Genomic DNA, 20,430 nt, shown 5'->3' with positions numbered 1-20,430 from the left:
AGAGTCCATTAAGAAAATATTGTATGATTTAAGAGTGTCGGGACCTGAAAGATACTCCATGGAATATGCTCTGATAACTGATATAACAATGTAAAGTGGGCATTTTCCTTCCCCAAGTAAACTATCTGAAGTGGTATGACAAAGACAACCACCTCCAATTTCTGCAACATAAAAGCCGATTGCTACTTGTGGGCTGCAATATCATTTTTCTTTATCTTTTAACTCAAATAATGAAATCCAAAGAGAGTAGGCTTTGATTTAGCAACAAATTAAATCATTATTGGTTATCAGTAGCTTAATTTAATAATTAAGTTTAGAGACCACAATTGATTAGAAGATTAGCAATCACTGAACTTTCTATAAAGTATGAATAAACCCTTTCACCAAAGCTTGCAAAAATTTGAAATGGAAGTTGGAATCATTTGAGATTTAAGATTATCAATTTGTCTGTAAACTGTCCCTATCAAACTGGATTTTCTAGTCTAGTCTTGTGGTGTAAATTTTCTTGTATACTTGAAAAGGTTACTTTCTCCAAATAGCTCTCTATCCTTGCTATAAATATGTCCACAAACTTGGTGTTTTGTTTTGCCTATAGAGGCACATGGGTTTTTTTTTTTACAATTTATCTTAAGAGATTTTTTTTTTAAACAGATTTTTTTTATAAAATAATTAATTATGTAAAATTTATTAACACAATGAAGAAAGTAAAATTTCTTTATTTAAAAAATATATAATAATTTTTAAAAAAACTTTTGACAAATTTTATTAAAAAATTGTAGGAAGAGATTTAAGATTTATTAAATATTACGTATTAGGTTTTTTTAAAAAAATATTATGTGTTTTTTTATGTGAAGAATTTTTTTTTTCTTTTAAGGTAACAAATTTATGAAAAAATTTATTACCCTACGAAAAAAAATCATTTTATAAAAATATCATGAAATTAGTTTTATGTTAAATAAATTTGATTTTCGTAATAAATTAATTTTAAAGTAAATAATCATAAAAGATACTTATTATTAAAAACTTATGTTAAACAACTTCATTTTTCATAATAAATAAATTTTACTTTATATAGAACTAAGTAATAATAGGAAATATCTATTATTAAATGTTATCCTTACGAGTGATTAAATTCTCTTAGTATTGCAAATGATAGTAGAATTTTATAATAGCAAAATTATCTAGATAAATTATAATTAAATATAAATAGTTTTTTATTAAATTTTCTAGAGATGAGTAATTTTTTTAATTTATAATAATATTAAATTTTGAATTTCAATTTTTTATGCTACAAAATTATTTGTAAGATAATTTTTAATTTACATTTTTTATTCTGATAAGTAGTTGCAAGATTTGGTTTATATAAAAAAAAAATTACAAAATTAAAAAAAAAAAAAAGTTAAAATGCAAAAGGCAAAAATAGGAAGCTACATGGACCGGAGTGGATGAGAAAAAATCTGATGTCATCAAACAATCAAATCATGAGGAAGGGACCCACTAAAAAAAGCCGTACTAATGTTTACGTGGCAGCTGAACCGCCATTCAGATAGGCTAAAAGCACGAACTGTAACAAAAACTATTGGCAGAGAAATTCATGAGCGTCCCCTCCCTGCTAACGTAGTCAGATAACCTCTCTGCAGATAATTAGGCGTGGTGCAACCCCAGTTTCGAACCAAATACGAAATTGCAGGTATTTTACGTCAATTGGGATTTCTGGGTACTTTTAACTTTAAGCTTTCCTGCTCCTCTGTTCCTGATTTGGAACTAAAGGTGACATTTTCCTTCTTTATTTGCCGTATGGTGTTGTTATTTGTTTCTCTTCTACCTCTAGGGTTTCTGTATTCTTGGTTTTGTTAATTTTACGTTTTGTCTGTTTTTAGATGCTCTTGGTGGAATTTTGGCGTCATATTTTTGGGTGTAAATTATTAGAGGATTAGCCCTTGGAATATGAACCGGAATTTTTGATGGTTTATGTGCTTCATTTGTAAATTTTTTCACTTTTTTAGTATGTGGGTATAAGCAATTGAATTGCAGGGTCGGTTAATTCGTTCTCTGTATAGTTAAAGCTGAGAAATTTTTTCTTTAGCTCATTATTGTTTTGGCATTTTTGAAATTTGACAGGTTTTCTTAAATTACACAATTCGGGTTGGTTGAGTTTACTTTTAGCTCGATGATTCTCAAAATATAAATTCTTTCTTGTACTTCAGCTCGGTGAAGTTTTAAGTACAAGTTTGTTGTTATCCTGATGCGGTGATGTGGATGTCATGACAATTTATGTGTAAACATTTACTTGTGGAGAATTTGTGGTTGCTTGTGGTAGATGAGATTTAGGACTCATATGGAATTTTATTATCAATGTGCAGCCACACTTGGTTTTGCTCTGAATTATTTGAACCGACTTCTTCATCACGAATTTGATTTGGTAGGTCATGGCAGAGCCTAAACTAATAGCAATTTGCCAGTTGGGGGGCGAATTTGAGACTGATAAGGATGGTTCATTATCTTATAGAGGTGGTAATGCTCATGCTATAGACATTGACGACCAAATGAAGTTTAATGACTTTAAGATGGAAGTTGCTGAAATGTTTAACTGTAGCATCAATACTATTTCTCTCAAGTACTTTCTCCCTGGCAATAGGAAGACTCTCATTACTATCTCCAATGATAAGGACCTAAAGAGGATGATAAAGTTTCATGGGGATTCTGTCACCACTGACATTTATGTAATATTGGAAGATATTGTTCTGCCTGATGTCTCAAACTTGCCCGCCAGTAGGTAGTCTTCTCCATGTCTAAGCTAAAATAAATAATTGTTTTTGGATGGATTGGTGTAACTTTGTTTATTCTTTTGTTTTATAGATCAAGCAGAACAACTTTGTCAGAAGCAGTTCCTCCTGTTGATGCGCCTCTGGCTATTGTGGATGATACCATGCAATCTGCTATCCAACTCGCTGGACCTCTTGATGTTGTAGTTGATACCAATCATGTTGATGTTCATGTTGATGATGCACAGATTGATCAACCACTTGACATTTCCCCTATTCTTCCTCTTGTTGGTTCCACTGACGATAGGCATGGTAAAGGTGCACAACAGTGGCAAAATACTATTACTGGAGTGGGTCAAAGATTCACCAGTGTTCATGAATTTCGTGAATCATTGCGTAAATATGCCATTGCACATCAGTTTGCTTTTAGGTATAAGAAGAATGATAGTCACCGTGTGACTGTTAAATGCAAAGCAGAAGGTTGTCCTTGGAGAATTCATGCATCAAGATTGTCAACCACTCAACTAATCTGTATTAAGAAGATGAATCCAACGCATACATGTGAAGGGTCTGTAGTGACAACAGGGCATCAGGCAACTCGAAGCTGGGTGGCTAGCATCATCAAGGAAAAGTTGAAAGTTTTTCCAAATTACAAGCCTAAGGATATTGTAAATGACATCAAACAAGAGTATGGGATCCAGCTAAATTATTTTCAGGCATGGCGTGGAAAAGAGATTGCAAAGGAACAACTTCAAGGTTCATATAAAGAGGCATATAATCAGTTACCCTTGTTCTGTGAAAAGATAACAGAGACTAATCCAGGCAGTCTTGCTACTTTCACTACTAAGGAAGACTCGAGTTTCCAGCGCCTGTTTGTCTCATTCCATGCATCATTATATGGTTTTCTTCAAGGTTGTAGGCCTCTCCTTTTCCTTGATAGTATACCATTGAAGTCAAAATATCAAGGCACATTATTAGCTGCAACAGCTGCAGATGGGGATGATGGTGTATTTCCTGTGGCATTTGCTGTAGTAGATGCAGAAACTGATGATAATTGGCATTGGTTTTTATTGCAACTGAAAACTGCACTATCAACCTCTTGTCCCATAACATTTGTGGCAGACAGACTGAAGGGTTTAAAGGAATCAATTGTTGATATATTTAAGGAATCATACCATGGCTATTGCCTTCGGTACTTGACTGAGCAACTTATTCGGGACTTGAAGGGACAGTTTTCTCACGAGGTGAAGCGACTCATGGTTGAGGATTTGTATTCTGCTGCTTATGCACCTAGGCCTGAAGTATTTCAGAGGTGCATAGAAAGCATTAAAAGCATTTCACTAGATGCTTATACTTGGATCATACAAAGTGAGCCTCAAAATTGGGCTAATGCATTCTTTCAGGGTGCTAGATATAACCATATGATGTCTAACTTTGGAGAGATGTTCTATAGTTGGGCATCAGATGCTCATGAATTGCCGATAACACAGATGGTTGATGCAATACGGGGTAAGGTTATGGAGTTGATTTACACACAGCGGGCAGAATCTGATCTGTGGATGACAAGGTTAACACCATCCATGGAGGAAAAACTTGAAAAGGAGAGCTTAAAGGCCCCCTCCCTTCAAGTGCTACTGTCTGCTGGTAGCACATTTGAGGTTCGTGGTGAATCAGTTGAAGTGGTTGACATTGATCGATGGGATTGTAGTTGCAAAGGGTGGCAGCTAACTGGTTTACCTTGCTGCCATGCTGTTGCAGTCATTAGTTGTATTGGAAGGAGCCCATATGAATATTGTTCAAGATATTTCACAACTGAGAGCTACAGATTAACTTATTCAGAATCAGTTCATCCTATACCAACTGTGGACTGGCCTGTCCCGAAAGATTCTTCTCAACTTACAGTAACTGTAACCCCTCCTCCAACCCGACGCCCTCCAGGACGACCCACTACAAAGAGATGTGGACCACAAGATGTAGCTAAACGTCAGCTCCAGTGCAGTAGGTGCAAGGGTCTTGGACACAACAAATCCACCTGCAAAGAGCTTTTGTAGAGTGTTAGAAGAGCTTTGTAAAGTTTAAGGCGCTGTAAGTATCAGTTATTTGCACATAGTGCACTTTATAATATCTCTTTCATGACACTGGAACTATTGGTTTTCTTTATTGACTACTTCCATTTTTGAATCCTATATGAACAGAAATTGATTTGCATTTCTAGGTTTTGCTTTCAATATACCTATACTGAAGTCCGTATACAGCCATATATATCCAGCTACTTGCTGCTTCAAAAATATTGGTCAACAAAATGGCCAAGACAGCTTCTTTTCTATATAAACACGCACTTGTACGTTTTTAGATGAGTCTTTGCTTTGGAGTTCCTGAGATGCAATCTGTAGATGCTATTGATGTATTCAGCTAATCAAATGTTCTCATGTTTGTCAGAATCTGTAAATGCAACGTTAACGCTCTCATATCTCATCAAGGACCGGAGGCATCAGGCTGAAACTGAAGGATACACAAAAACCTGCAATGTTATGACAATAAACCTGAGCCATGGGAATCAATCTTTAGCATTTTAGGGTAGTTTTTGTGTAGCCAGTGTTCTTTGGTATTTATTTTTTACTTGAATTCATGCTATAGCTCGAATAACAAGCGATGACCATGGCAATAATGCTAGGGAAGCATGTTCTAGCTTGATGTAAACATAAGAGTACTGGTTCTCAATATTTGCCGGTGATATGAGGAAAGGCTTTTTCACTTGTCAATGCATTTATATGTTCTTTAATGGTAGTGCTAAAACTTGAGTTGGTATAAGACTCTAGAGCCCACATTTGAAGCTCAATAAGAATTTTAATATATATATATATATATATATGTGTGCATATGGATTATTTAGCAAAACGAGAGAGATGGGATAGATGGAACAAGCACATAGATTAATTTGATTAGAGACTGAAGTCTTATTTAGCATTAAGTTTTAGATTTTAAAATTTTTTTTAAATAAAAATATTATTTTATATGTCATTGAAAAAAATAGTTTAAAAAAATTTATTTTATTATTTTAATATTTTTATAATTAAAAATAATTAAATTTAATTTTTAATTGTTTTTTAATATTTTTTAATTAATATATTTTAATATATAATTTTTTCAATAATAATTTTAATAGTAATGGAGTTAGATAAGAATCCGTAACCTCAAGCAACTGGGAATTTGCACAGTCCGACAAGATTATAAAAGGGTCTTTTTCTGTGAAAGTGGCTTTCAATTATGTGGATTTCTTTTAGCATCATCTTACGGCAATTGTTACTTCAAAATTCCTCATGGCTTTGTCTTTTACAAAAAGGAAAAAATGATGCTCCAGCCTTGTCACCAAAATATATACGGCATCGTTCTATAAGGGATAACAGATCCTCTGGTTAAAACGTTGCCGTTCAGGACAACCGCTGGTTTCTAAAGAAAATTTGTCTCCCTCTTTGGTCGCTCTCTCAAATTTCTCTGAGAGCTTCAAGTGGAAAATTCTCTCATAAACCCCTCCCCCCTCCTCAGCGCTCCTCAACCGCCAGCACTGCCGCCACCTCCTAGTGAAAGCCGGAAGTCTCTTTTCTCAATCGTATCCTTCTCTTCTTTAGAATTTCCCAAAATGAATATCCCAATAACAGCAAAACCCAATACAACTAGCATCAACAGCGAAGCCACCAATCCATCCGCCGGAGAATGCGGCAACTGTGGCTTCAAAGACACCTGGCTTCTCCACCACGTCCGCCTTCGAGGTATCTATCGCCGACTCTGCACCTCCTGTGTCCTCCGCCTCCACCCTTCCTCTTTCTGCCCTTCCTGCTTCACATTCTACGACTCTTCCCCTCCTCCTCCTTCCAAGCGCCTCTCTTGCTCCAATTGCTCCTCCTTCACCCACTCCCACTGCGTGCCCCCCCACCCTCCTTCCTCCTTGCCCTTCCTCTGCCCGCCTTGCGCTGACCCCAATTTCTCCTTTTTTCACCTCGATAAAACCAATAATCGAACCATTGATAAGAAAATGGCCACGGTCCTTCTTTGCGCAGCGAGGATTGCCGCTTCCTCCATGGCGAAGGCGGTGATTGTGGCGAGGGCGGAGGCTGAAAGGAGGGTACGGGAAGCGGCTGTTTGTAGGAAGAGAGCTAGGGAGGCGTTGGAGCACGTGGCGTTGGTGGCGAAGAGGAAGGACGTAGAATCCGTGGAGGTTTCTGGATCTGGGAATTTCGGGAAACGGGAGAGAGAGCGCGTCGATGGAACGTCACCTATGAATGTGGAGCGAATTACTTCTGTTGAAATTGCCAAGAACAATGGAAATTCCCACAATAATTCAGGTCATTTTGAAAAGGGTCTTGATAATGGAAGTAATGCAGAGAAGAAGCAGAACTTGAACACTAATCATGGTAACGTTAGTGTTAAAGAAGAGAATTTCGATTCACTTGTTCATAAGAGCTCGTAAATATTCTTCACTGGTCCACCCAATAGCCAAAGCTAATATCCTAGGTACAGATTCCACTGTGCTGGTTTTCAATGATCAAAGATGAATTTTTTTTCATTTTCTTGTATCTAGAAAATGCTCTTCCTGATTATGTATGCTTTGATTTGCAGATTCATAGGTCGCGAAAATATTGAAATTCTCTGTGATACAAAGGAAAGCTTCTGTGAGATGATTTTGCCAAATAAGTATAAATTTCTCTCAGCGCATTGTGTTGTTTCTACACATATATAATGCCTGTTGTTGTGTATAATCGATTAGGGTGCATGTTCATGTATTCTGATTAGACTCTGGTTAGCCAAGTTTAATTCTTTACTAGCTTCCTTTTGTCCCTTTTTACCTAGTGTGATTACACATCCAGTGGTAATAAAATATATTATTGGAACTTCCCTTTTCCTTTGCATACTGTCATGAGTGAAGATAGTCTATCCGGAAGTAGGTACACATGAGGAAGGGGAAGGATCAATTGCTGAGCTGGAGTTTAGTTACTAGTCAATTGCTTAGTTGATTCTGCTTAGTAAGTTAACAGTGATTGTATAAAGCGCCTGAATTGTATTGAAACCATTATTGAATCAATTAACAAATAATTTCATTCTCTCTTTAAATTCTTTCCCCTTTCTTTCCAACAAATTTCATTTTCTCTTCTTTCTCTCCCACTTTCCTTCACTTTCCCTTCTCTTTCTCACTGCCCAAACACCTTGGTTAAGCCACCAGAATCCTGAGCCTTAACACAACATTTTCTAGTGCAGTGATACTGTTCTCCGTGCTTGTATTTTACTTGGATTCATGGGCATTTGCATAATTGCATTTCCTGTTTGTTGGTAAATGAAGTTAGCTTTTAGCTAAACAGGGTTTTATTTTTATAGGTGGGTAATTCTTATTACATTGATGTTTCAACATCATGATTCATGCATACAGAAGAGGAAATTGTTTGAAACTTTGCGAAATTCTTTTCTTCACTTTATGTTTATATTGAAACACTAGGGATTAAGGCTGGGATTTGGAATACAGTTCTGGTTTTGCGGGTACTTTCTATCGATGGTTAATGATTTAATGCATAACATATATGCCCTTCCTCTAAATATTAGGATCTATTGAAGCTTTTGTTTTGAGCAGGTATACATTAAGCTCAGGTTCAAATTCATACCTTGTTTTGATCATTTTTAATCTATCATCTGGGGACTTTGGTTTTTCCACCATGATTACCAATTTACCTCAAGCATAGAATGAAATTTCGCCCAGGTGTGCCTTTGAATCTATCAATAACCAAAACAGAGGTTTCTTTGAATCTTGTTTGTATATATTTTAGTTTGTCTTATTTAGGAAAGAAAAATGCAACAAATAATACGTAGATTTATTGCTGTTAGTAGTGAACAGTTGGTGATCAACAACAGAAATGCCAACCAGGGATCCTTTTTTTTTATGGGATGATCCCGTCTTTCTCCATTCTGGAAGAACTTTGTGGTTACATTATTGAAGACTCAACAAAAGACGCATTTTATGCTAAATTTTAGATAAATGCTATTGAGGTTGTTAAATGTAGATTTTATTTTATTTTTCCCAGTACCCAATTCCCTTTTGATTACTATTCTGACCAACCATACATTTCATACATCCACTAAATTGAGTAAAATGAAGCAAATTATCAACCCTTTACAAAGAATTAAGAACTTAAAGGCAGAGATCTTGAAAAATTCCAGCAAAAGATATAGAGCGAATTAATGGAATCACTAATTTCATAGCCTGCAAGTTCACACCAAATCATTTTCATTTCAATAATTAATCTTTTTAAGATATACTCTCTCCGACCATTGAACCCTAAAGGGTTATATAAAATTTATCCAAATGAGTAATATTTATAAGAAAGATTCATCAAACTCTTGACATCCTTGAATGCTATCAGTAGATCATGATGCCAAATCGGGGATTTGAAATCCACTTCAAAGGTCCGCACCAGAGAAACAACATAAACAAAGTGAGAAGGAAAAAAGAAATTGGTATGTATAAACAACATAAAAACCAGAGGTTGAAAACCTATTAATCTAACCAAGTGAGCAGCAGGATCCTTTGGGAAAAAGCCTATTGATGCTCCAAATTCCGCAATTCAACCCAGGAGTATATATTTCCAACAAGTGGATTTTATTTATAATTTCAACGAGTTTGCATGAGAATGAGTTTAGTAGTCATTATTTTAAATATTTACATAAAAGATTTATATACTTAATTGTATATATATTTTAATTAATTTTATAAAATTAATTTATTTTAATTAATATTTTATTTAAGAGCTATTAAATTTGTTATTATATAAAATTGAACTTATATTAAATATTTTATGATATAAATATTTTATTCTGTGCATGATTAGCTCATCCAGATTAATACTGTCTTCCACCAAAAGTTGCAATCTTCTTTTTTGATGCATAAAAGTTGTAAGGATTTGATCGACGAAATCCACAAATCAGCAATTTCATTAGTTGTTATGCTAATCCACTTCAACTCAAGCCTCATAATCATCCCCCTTTGTTTTCCCCTCACTTCTGTGGATGACAAACACTTTTCAACGTATAATGAAAATCTCATCCATTCATCTTGAATGAAGAGCGGAAATCATTATTGATGATTCCAATCCTAATTCCACTCATTTAACAGAAAATAGCCTAATGGAAAGGAAGCAACCATTACTGAAAAAGTAGAAACTTTTTATTTAAAGAAGATTTGATTTGTTGATTGAAAATGTATTATGAAGGTTAAGTTTAGTCACGTCAGCTTTGGACTGCACCAAGATCGTTGTTCATAATACAGATTTTGATTAATTGGGCATGTTAACACTCAATCCAAAAGGACTAATTAATACATCTATCTGTGTACATACCGCTCATGACAGCCACAAATATGAATTTAATGAAACAATTCCAGATCCTCCTGAGATGGAAAAGTTGAGACAAGATCTTACATCTTTAAGCTCAGCAGCAGAAATTGCCATAAGAAATCAAGAGATCTGTTAATCAAAATGTATCTTGGAAATGGACATACTCATGTTTTCCCCAAGCCCTCAACAAGTATGTCAAGAACATTATCTTTGATTGCAAAGTTTTCATATGTTGACATTTTCTGTTCACTTTCCACGCCACTAACAGATCCAATCAACAATCTATGAGTAGAAGCATCTGGGACCCAACCCTTCTCCAACATCAAATCCAATAATCGACGTGCCTCGTTCCTATGGCCCTCTTTCCAGAGACCAGTAACCAGTATGTTGTACATTGCTGAATCAAGAACTTGTGAATCAGGAACAAGATTGTCAATTGTTGTTAAAATCAGATACAGCTGTGAATGATTGGCTAAGCATAATAATAGATTATGCAGTACGTCTGCATCAGGTATTAAACCCTCTTTAACCATGGTATTGAAAAATAAAGCAGAGTCCTTTATTCGATTCTGCTCAATCATGCTTTGTATCAGAATGCAATATGCTCCTGCATCTACATTGCAGCCCTTAACCAGCATTTGTGAGAGAAATTCTAGAAGATTTCTTCCCTTGTCTGATTTAGACAAGCCAAGCAGAATATAATTGTAAGTGGCATTAGCACAAGAGATGACAGAATCATAAGCCATCTGCTGTAGCCTGACAGCTTCATTAACCATTCCCTTTTCACATACATCCTTGATCAGCATACTAAGGAAGGAAGGCTGAAGGGAACATCCACTAGCAAACATGTAGCGAAACACTTCAGTAGCCTCTAGAAGCTTTCCTGCCCTACAGAGGCCTTCAATTAGCTCCGAGTAAGAAATACAATCTAAAACCCAACATTTGGCATGGAATTGCAGGAATAGTTGTAGAGCATCTTCAAACTTGTTTAACCTACAGTGACCAAGAACAAGAGCTGAGTATGTGGCAAAATTAGGAACCAATGAAGACATAATCATTCTCCCAAGAAGTTCATGTGCCTTCCTGATTTCTGCCTTCTCACAAAGCCATCTGATTAGAATATTCCAAGAATCACAATCAGCTATACCTTTCATGAACATTTTCTCCAGCAGACCCTTAGCCACAGAGAATTTAGAAGCATCACAACAACCTCCAAGCAATGCATTATATGGAGAAGTTTCAAGAACATGTTTGTCTTCCAAGAACTTCACAGCCTCATTTATCTTTCCTAATTTACAAAACCCATTTACAACATCCACAAGAACGTTATTACCTGGTGTCAAACAACTTTCCATCATCTCTTCAATAAGGCTTACTGCATCATGTAACTGAAGGTTTTTGCACAAACAGTGCATCAGAGCCTCATAAATAAATGAACTTGGAACAAAGTTGGCGGTCTGCATCATCCTAAACAACCTAATTGCCTCTTCCAATTTATTTTCCCTGCAAAACAAAGGTATTATACATATATAAAAACTCAATTCCGGCAAGCAATTGTTTTTTAGCATCTCATCCAAAATGATAATGGAATCATCAACTTGTTTATTAACAATAAGACCTTTTATAACTACCTCAAAAGTCCTACTATTAGGACTACATCCTTTCTTACCCATCCTCCTATATTGATCCAAAGCAGAATCAATCCTTTTGCTCTCAAACAAAACCTCCAACAAATAATTCAAAGTATCAACAGTAGGTACCACTCCTGCCTTCACCATCTCCTTGTAAACGAACACCACATCTTGAAATCCTCTCCTCTCCTTTACAAGATCTCCCAAAATAATATTATATACATTAATGGAAGGCTTATAACCACCCAAACTCATGTTAACAAGAACGCATATAGCTTCATTTAGCCTGCCATGTCTAACAAATGATTCAATCAATGAAACAAGAGCATGTTCTACACCTGGGAACCCATCTTTTACCAAAATTTGACAAAAACCGTCCATTTCCTCGACATTGCCGGCCATACCCAGCTTCAAAATTATCCAATAAAATGTATCTGCAGTGTGATGAAAACGTTTCTGAAGGGAAGCCCATTTGAATAAGTTAACAGCAGAGTTTATATCATTAGTGCTCCGCAAGACCTTGATTAAGCTATCCGGGTACAGCTTATTCCTCAAAAATTGAATCTTTTCTTCTAAATTTGTGTTATGTAAGTTTTGATCAATTTCTGGGTTGATTTGAATGCTATTAGTGCAAGAAACTGAAGAAAGGGATACTTTTAGATTGACCCATCTGGGAATTCTCTTCGAAAGTGAAGGACGGAGCATCGCAGTTATCGCTCATATAAATCGCGCAAAAGCAGAGCAAAAAGAAGATAAGATTGATGACTAACCTGAGAAGTAAAGCATCAAAAAATATTATGTTAGCCAAAATCCTTGAAGTTATGGAATTATGAGACTGTTTGTGCCGATGAAGGATCTTCCTCTGCTTAGCTTCTCTGAGGAGTTTGCCAATGCCGGAAGAGGCTGGATTCACCTAATTTTAAGAGTATTATGACGTCAGCATTTCATTTACTGTAAAAATTTTAGATATTAAAAAGTTAAATTAGAAAGCACATTTATAAAATTATTTTTATTTATTTTTTATGATTTAATATTTTATTAATTTAAATTTACTTTAGATAATTTTTCTTCTTACCAAAAAAATATGGGGAAATAAACCCCAGAAAAAATTTCACAGAAAACAGAATTTAAGCCCAAAACTTTTTTTTTTCTAAATCAATTTTGCTAAATTTTCTATTTATTTTTTTTTTAATTAATTAAAAACACACGAGAAGACAACTCATGGCAATATCATTTGTTTTCTTTGAATTTGATTAGAATGGTAAAATATTATTTATGAGATTGTGCTCAAATAAAAAGCCTTTGAAAGAAGTGAGCAAAGAAACGCTGCTCCGAGTGTGCATTATAACTTCCCCACTTTCGAAGGTTTCATTCAACGAAGGCAGGTAACCACAATAGGAGAAGTTCAAGGACTTTCTGAACTCCACAATTCTTGCATTCTGTTAAATGCTGCTATTAGTGATTTTATATATTTAAATATTAATTATGATTCAAAAATTAATCTTTTAATTTTCAATGCATATGAAAAAGATTTAATAAGAGATAAATTATAAAAGCCTAAAAAGTATTAAAACAAATAAAAACAATTCAAACCCAATCCACCCCGACTAATATAAAAATTAAATATACATAATTTTATAATTTAATTTATTAATTTTAATTTGAATATTATCAAAACTAACTTTTTCAATTTAATTTAGCAAAATATATTAAATCCACCCAAACTGACCTGCATACAACCCTAGCTACAAGCATTGAGAAACCTAAAGATGACAAAATTTTTCAGCTGGCTCTTTCCAGCTAAGACGAGTATAGCTGGAAAGTTGTAAACATTTCAATAGCTGCATCAAACATGGCAACTTGTAAAAGTTGCGGTGATATCAGGAGAAAAGAGAGAGAATCCATTTCTGGTATAAAACAAGCTTATAGAATACAGCAAGCATACACAACATATTCCATACAAAACTAGTAGTGTCGCAGACACACTAAATTTTGTTACAACTCCTCAGTTCACATGCTTGGCTCGTATGATAGCGGTTTAACACAAAATTACGTTACAACTCCTCAATTCACATTCTTGGCTCAGACAATAGCGGTTTAACATATAATTATTCCCAAAAATAAAAGTTCTGATTACCAAAGAAGTTACAAGAACATCACCTTCTCAATGGCCAAATTAATCCACACTTAGACAAACATGATCCAAGCATCTTAACTCCACAGCGCAAGCCATCATTTGCTGTTCAGTTTTCTCATTCTCGTTTTACTTCTTTCATTGGATATCATCATTGAGGTTGGGGACATATAGTCTTCCTGCAGAAAGTTCCCAACTACAAACAATTTCTTAGATTTGGAATAAATTGATTCTTTTTCCATCAATAACTTGCTTCTTCTGTTTCAGACATGCTGTTATGTTTCCAGCCTCATCTTTGGGCATAAAACCAATATGTTTCCAGCCTCATCTTTAAGCATATAACCAATTTCAGACTTTCCATCACATACAGCTTGGATACATTTTGTGCACCAACTCCATTGCTGGCTTGAGGTAAAAAATATGGAATTAATCCCTCTTAGTGCAACACATAAAGATGCTAGCGGGTGGCCAAATAGCTAGCTAAAAATCCACATTGTGATATATCTTTCTTCCAATGTTTGGATGGCTTGTTCTGAAAGCATGTAACAATTCTATCCTAATAAAAGCAAACCCCAGCAAAACCCTTCTACAGCCCGTTTGGCACTGCAGGGCGCACAAACCCAAAATGCAGCTGGGGCAAGCAAGCACCTTCTTTCCCCAGCTACATTTTGGGACCTATGAGTTTGTGCATCCAGACCCCCCCACAGCACCAAAATCTCAATGAAGACCACTGTTGAAATAACTACACATTGAAGGGTTCCCAAGATGCAAAAGGCCAGTAAATTGGGCTGTGCAACCTCTGAAAATTGTAAGGCATAACGTCGCATTTAAGATTGTCCGAGCACTTCTTTAAATATTGTCCTAGAGGAAAAAGTTAAGACCTTTCCCATGAATAAGAAATTAAAATAACTATTCCTACACACTTGTTCTTCCACCAGAAATCAACTCACACCATTACCACCAACTATCAGATTGTAAGGAAGAAGAGCATTCTCTAATGTCAGACCCTGAATCAGTATTGGCCTCTGCAAGAGTAATAGTAAGTGGTTGCCACCCAGAATGATGGTGTATAATCCATTTCTTTATGTCTATTACCATGTTTAAGATCTGAAGTACATTACCCAAAGCAAAATCTTTCAAGCACATGCTCTTTAAAATAGTAGCAGCTTCATACCTATATAATAATTGAGAGGGAATGCAGGACAGCATTTTCAGTCAGAGAAGAACCATGGGAAGCCAAAATGATTCAAAAAAACAGTGATGATTTTTACCTGCACTGAGAAGATAGAATTGCAGATCGCCCAGCAGGAGATGCCAGATATTTCTGAATTTCATCCCACGTTGCTTTTCGATATGAATTAGGATTGCCACCTATAGGGTTCACACATTTCCAGAGTTTCTCATTCTTACCAACATACAACTGCACAGCTCCTAAGTTCTGCTTCACAATCATCTGCTGCTCAATAGCACTCTCAAGAGCCTTCTTAATGTCAGTATTGCGATGCTTGGGATCTCCATATCGAATGCAATCAACTATATTAGCTTCAGTTGGCATTAGCTTCTCACTTTTAAGGGTGTTCAAAGCAAGTAACATAACTCCTATAAGGCCTTGAACATATATTGGAGGTTTGGGGCATCCTAGACTCCCCCATATAATATTAGCAGAAGCAACATCAGTAGCTGCTGTTTCTGTCGCTGATGAAGATGGTGGATATTCTGGGTAAACAGGGTACCTTTTTGGTGTCTCGTGGTATCCTGATGGCATGTTCTGTGGCACATATCCATTTTGTGAGTTACTTAAGTTAACAGACTTTGAAGCTTTTTTCTTTGGATCATGCTTTGGCTCTCCACCTCGTCTTTGAGGAGTTGGAGGGTTGTGAAAGCTGGTTGAGTATGCAGAAATGTTCAAATTACCAATATCAGGCACATTTGTATTTGGCGATGAGGTAAAGGTAGTCCCATTTGGCCTAGCAGGCATCAGAGGAGGAGCATGGGTTTGAATATTAGGTGGGTACAAACTACCTGCTGTAAAATCAAGTTGCATAGCTGGAACATTTGGCCTTAATGGTTGCGGATATTGATTTTGATGGTTGCCATGAACATGAGTGAGCTCATTCCGAGTAAAGTTAGGATTTCCATGAAAAAAATCTGGAGGAGGTATATTTAGGGGACCTTTTGGGACAGTAGGACCAGGTTGGTAAGAGTTTGAATTATGCGGATCTTCTTGGGTCCAGACAGGCATATTTGATGTTTTTGATCCATTTGATTGGTTCAAATTTCTTCGGGTGGTTTTCCCTTTCTGTTTAGTTGTGTAAGGAGTTCTCTGATTTCCCATAGTGGAATTTTCAGGATACATATCCACTGGTTGCTTTATGTGAATGGCATCCGAAACTGGAATCTGTAAAGTGTCTAAGCCAGATGTAAAAATATTATTACCAAGTTGTTGTGATTCACCATCTGATAGTGGCGGTCCACCGGCGAGAAGACTTGTCCAAAGCCATACATTCCTAGCTGCTGCAATGAGGGGTGCGGATGCTCTTTGTGGCTGTGCTAGAAGAATATTGTATCTCCTCATCCGCAACTGATGGAGAGCATTAGAAAAATCCCGATCACCAGAAATTAACAAATAATTAGCAGGAGCAGGATTGTCCACTGCCCAGAACAACATATCCACGAGAATCTTCTTGTCACTGGCATCTTTAACGCCTGTTTGCATAAAAATTGTAAAATTATAAGAAAACAATATCTAAAACATTAAGTTCTTCTAAAAAGTAGGGAAACAAACCAATATAGACTAAAAGAACCAAGGTCAAGTAGAACTATAAGATAGAAGAACACCAAATGAACAAAATAAGTTACACTGTTAGCTCCATGCCTAATCCTCTAGAAGGCTAAGTAGATGCAGGAGGTGTGGTAAAGCAATTATAATCATGTTTATTTTTTGTTATATTTGTTTGTTTTTCCTCAAGAAATTATTTCTTGTATTTGTATAGAAATATAAGGCGTTTTGAGACCTCCGTTATGAGGTGAGGAAAACAATTTTCCCCTTTCTCATACATATGCCATAATTTTGCTATATTGATAAAGGGAAATAATCCTCTATCCAGCATCCACCTCATTATTTGGTGCCTCTTCTTTTTTCTCTCTCAGCCCAAGAACCAATTGCATACTCTAGGAACTGAGCTCCCTTTCCAACACCCAAACTGACACTGCAAAACTACAAGTACTGCTGAAACAGAACCACGCTACTCCTAATAGAGTAGATAGTTTTTAAACTTATTTAAAAAAAATAAAAATAAAAAAAAAAAGAAGAAGAACAAGACAAATCAGCGATCACAAAACCATAACAAAATGAAATCAATCCATGTTCCACTTCTGGAATCCCAAAAGTCAAGATCCAACCTTTCTACGCAAAATCACTATAGAACATAAAAATCCAACAACCCAACACATAGATCACCAAAACAAGAGATGAAAACCAAAATTCAAGTACCAGCGGGAACGTGATTGAGTGCGATGCCGGTACTAGACAGAGCCTGCTGGACAGCTGAGTTAATCCGATTGGTATCCCCATAGGCAGAAATAGAAACCGGCCCACAATAATTCATCTTCGCCAAAGCAGAGCTTATGTTCTGAGCTATGGCATGTGGGTCGCATTCTCTGGGTACCTGGCAATTCTCTATATCCCACCACACCGAGGTCTTCGCCGTAACATACTGCGCCTCCGCTCTTCCACCACCCATAATTTCTTTGATCAATCCGGTAATTGGGTATCGATCAACCCAGGCACTGGTTATTCTACCAACTGCGGTGGTACAGAGGGGGATCGCTTTGGCTTCCACAAAAACCAAAGGCTAACAACTTAGCACAAGATTAAAACGCTAGGTAGGAAGATGCCGTTTGGCGACTTTAAGAAAGCCGATTCACGGGATAAGATTACGATTGTGTCCCTTGATGGGCAGTTGCTAACGTGCGCGGTGATTTCCAGCGCTGATGATGTAATCATCGTATTGGACCATGGGTCGGTTCGGGTCTGCTCTTTGGTCGCCGTTGTGCGTGTGGTTATGGTTCTCTCTCCAGTCAATTTTGATGGTTGGTAGTGTTAGCGTTAATTTATAATTTTATTTAAATAGTTTAATTTTAAATTGATTATTTAAAATTAGATCGTAATCAAGGAATGAAGTAAATTTACAATTAATGTAGATAAAAGGTTTTTAATAATATAAAATATTTTTTTATTTTTTATATTTTTTAAAGTATAATTTTTTCTCCATTCTATAATTTTTCTTTCTTCAATAATTTTTCTTCAATTGCATTCTCTTTTTTAATAAACAATAATAAATTATGCTTTTATTTATAAAAAAAAACTCAAAACTTTTTCTCTCTCCCTTATCTTCCCTTCACACATTAAATAAAACATATATATATAATTATTTAAATTTTAATAGCATATATAATATTTAAATTTTAATTTTAAATATTTATTTTAATTTTACTTTACTTAAGCTTTAAATAGTATAATCCACTCGTACTTTTTTTTGTCAATATTTATGATGAAATAATTTTTTCTTAACTAATATTTATTATTTGAGGTTTTTTTATTTTTTTCTGGAACTCTGCACCAATTAACAAAAAATCATATGTATTATATAAAACGTGTAAGATACGATATACTAAATTTTTTACCCTTTAATTTGGCAGGTTTAGTTTTTAAAAAAATGGCCAGTTAATGTTAGATTACTTAAATCAAATTATTCATTTCACTTTTAATTTTAATTTTTTACTTTAATTACATTTAATTATTTTATTTTTTAAACAAAAATAATTTTAATTTTAATTAAATTAATTAATTATTATTCAATTTATAATTAATTTAAAATTTATCTATGATATGAAATTGAAATAGATAGTGATAGGTAAATTAATATGCTTGTCACACCTTACCCTTCTGTAAGGCATAACATGATCCAGTAGTATACTTAATGAACTACCGAATTTCACCTACCGATAACCCATTAAGTACACTACAATGGATTTTAAAACCATTTTCTTACTTTTTGGAAGTGGTGAGCATTTTTTGTAGAAACTAAAAATATTTAATTGAAGATTAAAAGCTAGTTAAAATTATTGTCCATTTTATTTTTTTACAAATTCTGAAAAATTTTCGGTAGAGTGCCTGCAGTAATTTAGAAAAACAAAAAATTTTACCTGTAGGAAAACACTCCCAATAATAATACACTTCACCAATTCAACTACAAAAACTCAAATCAACATAATTCTCATCCTTCTTCACAATTCAAAATAAAATTTTATCTCAAATAGTTCAAATTAACCTATGCACAATGCATTCAAAATAAGAAATTTACATTTGCAGTTAGATTTACAGACATAAAAATTCAAAAGACAATAGTATTACATATTAACTGTACAACTGCTCAGTTACAAAAGTACATATAACTACAAAATTATTTACATCAAGAAATTATAAGGGTATAATCAAATACCCGTATAAAAGTCTATGGGTAGTCCCCACAACCAGTAACTCACTCTGTTGCTTTTTCCTTGCCTCTATATGCGACAGCAAAATGAGCTATCGCTGAGTATAAAAATACTCAGTAGTGCACAATAATATGTAAAATGCATAATATAAAATATTTATGAACAATTCACAATTCAAAAATCTCGCAATCACATTTCACAATTTTTCAAATCATATTTATAACAAATCACAATTTTTAAAACTTAATATAACACAAATTTAATCAAACAATTTAATAAACACAGTGTTGCCAATCAATAATACAACTTAGGTCATGACACAAAATTTTTAAACATACCGTGTTGTACACCATGATAAGGCAAACTCACCCCACTAATCGAAATCAATAAGGGAGGTGGCTAGCTAGCTAATGAGTACTCATCCAAACTCACCTCAAACTGGCAAGCCAGAGAGGGAGGAAAGTGATCAAATATCAAACTCAACCCCACAAGTGGATGAGGAACATAGTAAGGGACTGCCATGCCAAGTGTGAATCAAAAATAAATTTTAAAATCATATTATTCAACATTTCATGCAAAAATTAATCAATTTTCATTTCAAATTTCCATTTACAAAGAAGGCAACACAATATTTTTTAAAGTATTGTTTAGCATAAATTGCTCCAAAATGTATTCAAATAAAATTTCTAATAGCAAATCGAAAGTGAAAATTTATTGTGCACGAACCTGATGTGAGTCGCCTCTAGGCCTTAACTCAGTTTGCCCTATCATTTTTCAAGTATTTTTCAGCTGAAACACGCAATTTAAAGTGTTTCAGTATCTTATCTCATAACAAATCCAATAATTTATTTATATACACTCAATTCTAGCCCCAATATGCTTAAACTAACATTCTTGAAAATTTTCATTTTGGAGTTACTATTCATGTCACTAAGTTGACTTTCTTATGCTCAATAGGTATGAAAAATCTAATTATACCCACATACCACATTTTGGGTGCCAAATTTGTTGGTTTTGATTATTTC

The 20,430-nt window shown here is 34.9% G+C and overlaps 4 protein-coding genes across 13 annotated transcripts; 2 read left to right on the top strand and 2 right to left on the bottom strand.

Annotated features, from left to right (window-relative positions):
• Positions 1 to 1,547: 1,547 nt before the first annotated feature.
• LOC110632612 (uncharacterized) lies at positions 1,548 to 5,527 on the top strand. 9 transcript variants are annotated; one of them, XR_009147782.1, is made up of 5 exons: positions 1,548 to 1,690; positions 2,364 to 2,776; positions 2,860 to 4,850; positions 4,981 to 5,106; positions 5,205 to 5,527. XR_009147782.1 is itself a non-coding variant. In XM_058144601.1 (4 exons), exons 2-3 carry the CDS (start codon positions 2,430 to 2,432, stop codon positions 4,814 to 4,816), a joined length of 2,304 nt encoding a protein of 767 aa, XP_058000584.1. In that variant the 5' UTR covers positions 1,549 to 1,690; positions 2,427 to 2,429; the 3' UTR covers positions 4,817 to 4,850; positions 5,205 to 5,527. The 9 variants fall into 9 exon arrangements, 2 of the variants coding, with proteins under 2 accessions (XP_058000584.1, XP_058000585.1); XR_009147781.1 differs by having other exon boundaries at positions 1,572 to 1,770; XR_009147783.1 differs by having other exon boundaries at positions 1,572 to 1,770; positions 4,961 to 5,106.
• A 665-nt stretch (positions 5,528 to 6,192) lies between these two features.
• LOC110632521 (uncharacterized) lies at positions 6,193 to 7,874 on the top strand. The gene is made up of 2 exons (XM_021780814.2): positions 6,193 to 7,277; positions 7,383 to 7,874. The coding sequence occupies exon 1, from the start codon at positions 6,406 to 6,408 to the stop codon at positions 7,231 to 7,233; it is 828 nt and encodes a 275-aa protein (XP_021636506.2). The 5' UTR covers positions 6,193 to 6,405; the 3' UTR covers positions 7,234 to 7,277; positions 7,383 to 7,874.
• Positions 7,875 to 10,059: 2,185 nt separating this feature from the next.
• On the bottom strand, positions 10,060 to 12,743 carry LOC110632389 (pentatricopeptide repeat-containing protein At1g63330). 2 transcript variants are annotated; one of them, XM_021780708.2, is made up of 2 exons: positions 12,543 to 12,740; positions 10,060 to 12,228 (listed from the first exon to the last, which is right to left on the bottom strand). In XM_021780708.2, the coding sequence occupies exon 2, from the start codon at positions 12,172 to 12,174 to the stop codon at positions 10,306 to 10,308; it is 1,869 nt and encodes a 622-aa protein (XP_021636400.2). In that variant the 5' UTR covers positions 12,175 to 12,228; positions 12,543 to 12,740; the 3' UTR covers positions 10,060 to 10,305. The 2 variants fall into 2 exon arrangements, with proteins under 2 accessions (XP_021636400.2, XP_021636329.2); XM_021780637.2 differs by having other exon boundaries at positions 10,060 to 12,743.
• Positions 12,744 to 13,652: 909 nt separating this feature from the next.
• Positions 13,653 to 17,796, bottom strand: LOC110632311 (uncharacterized). Its single transcript, XM_058144600.1, has 3 exons — positions 17,400 to 17,796; positions 15,178 to 16,612; positions 13,653 to 15,080 (listed from the first exon to the last, which is right to left on the bottom strand). The coding sequence occupies exons 1-3, from the start codon at positions 17,647 to 17,649 to the stop codon at positions 14,861 to 14,863; spliced, it is 1,905 nt and encodes a 634-aa protein (XP_058000583.1). The 5' UTR covers positions 17,650 to 17,796; the 3' UTR covers positions 13,653 to 14,860.
• Between the last annotated feature and the right edge of the window lie 2,634 nt (positions 17,797 to 20,430).

The sequence above is a fragment of the Hevea brasiliensis genome, chromosome 3 (assembly GCF_030052815.1).
Source record: "Hevea brasiliensis isolate MT/VB/25A 57/8 chromosome 3, ASM3005281v1, whole genome shotgun sequence".
Taxonomy (NCBI): domain Eukaryota; kingdom Viridiplantae; phylum Streptophyta; class Magnoliopsida; order Malpighiales; family Euphorbiaceae; genus Hevea; species Hevea brasiliensis.
Note: the sequence above shows the minus strand (reverse complement) of the source record. Positions and strands in the feature narration are given on the sequence as shown.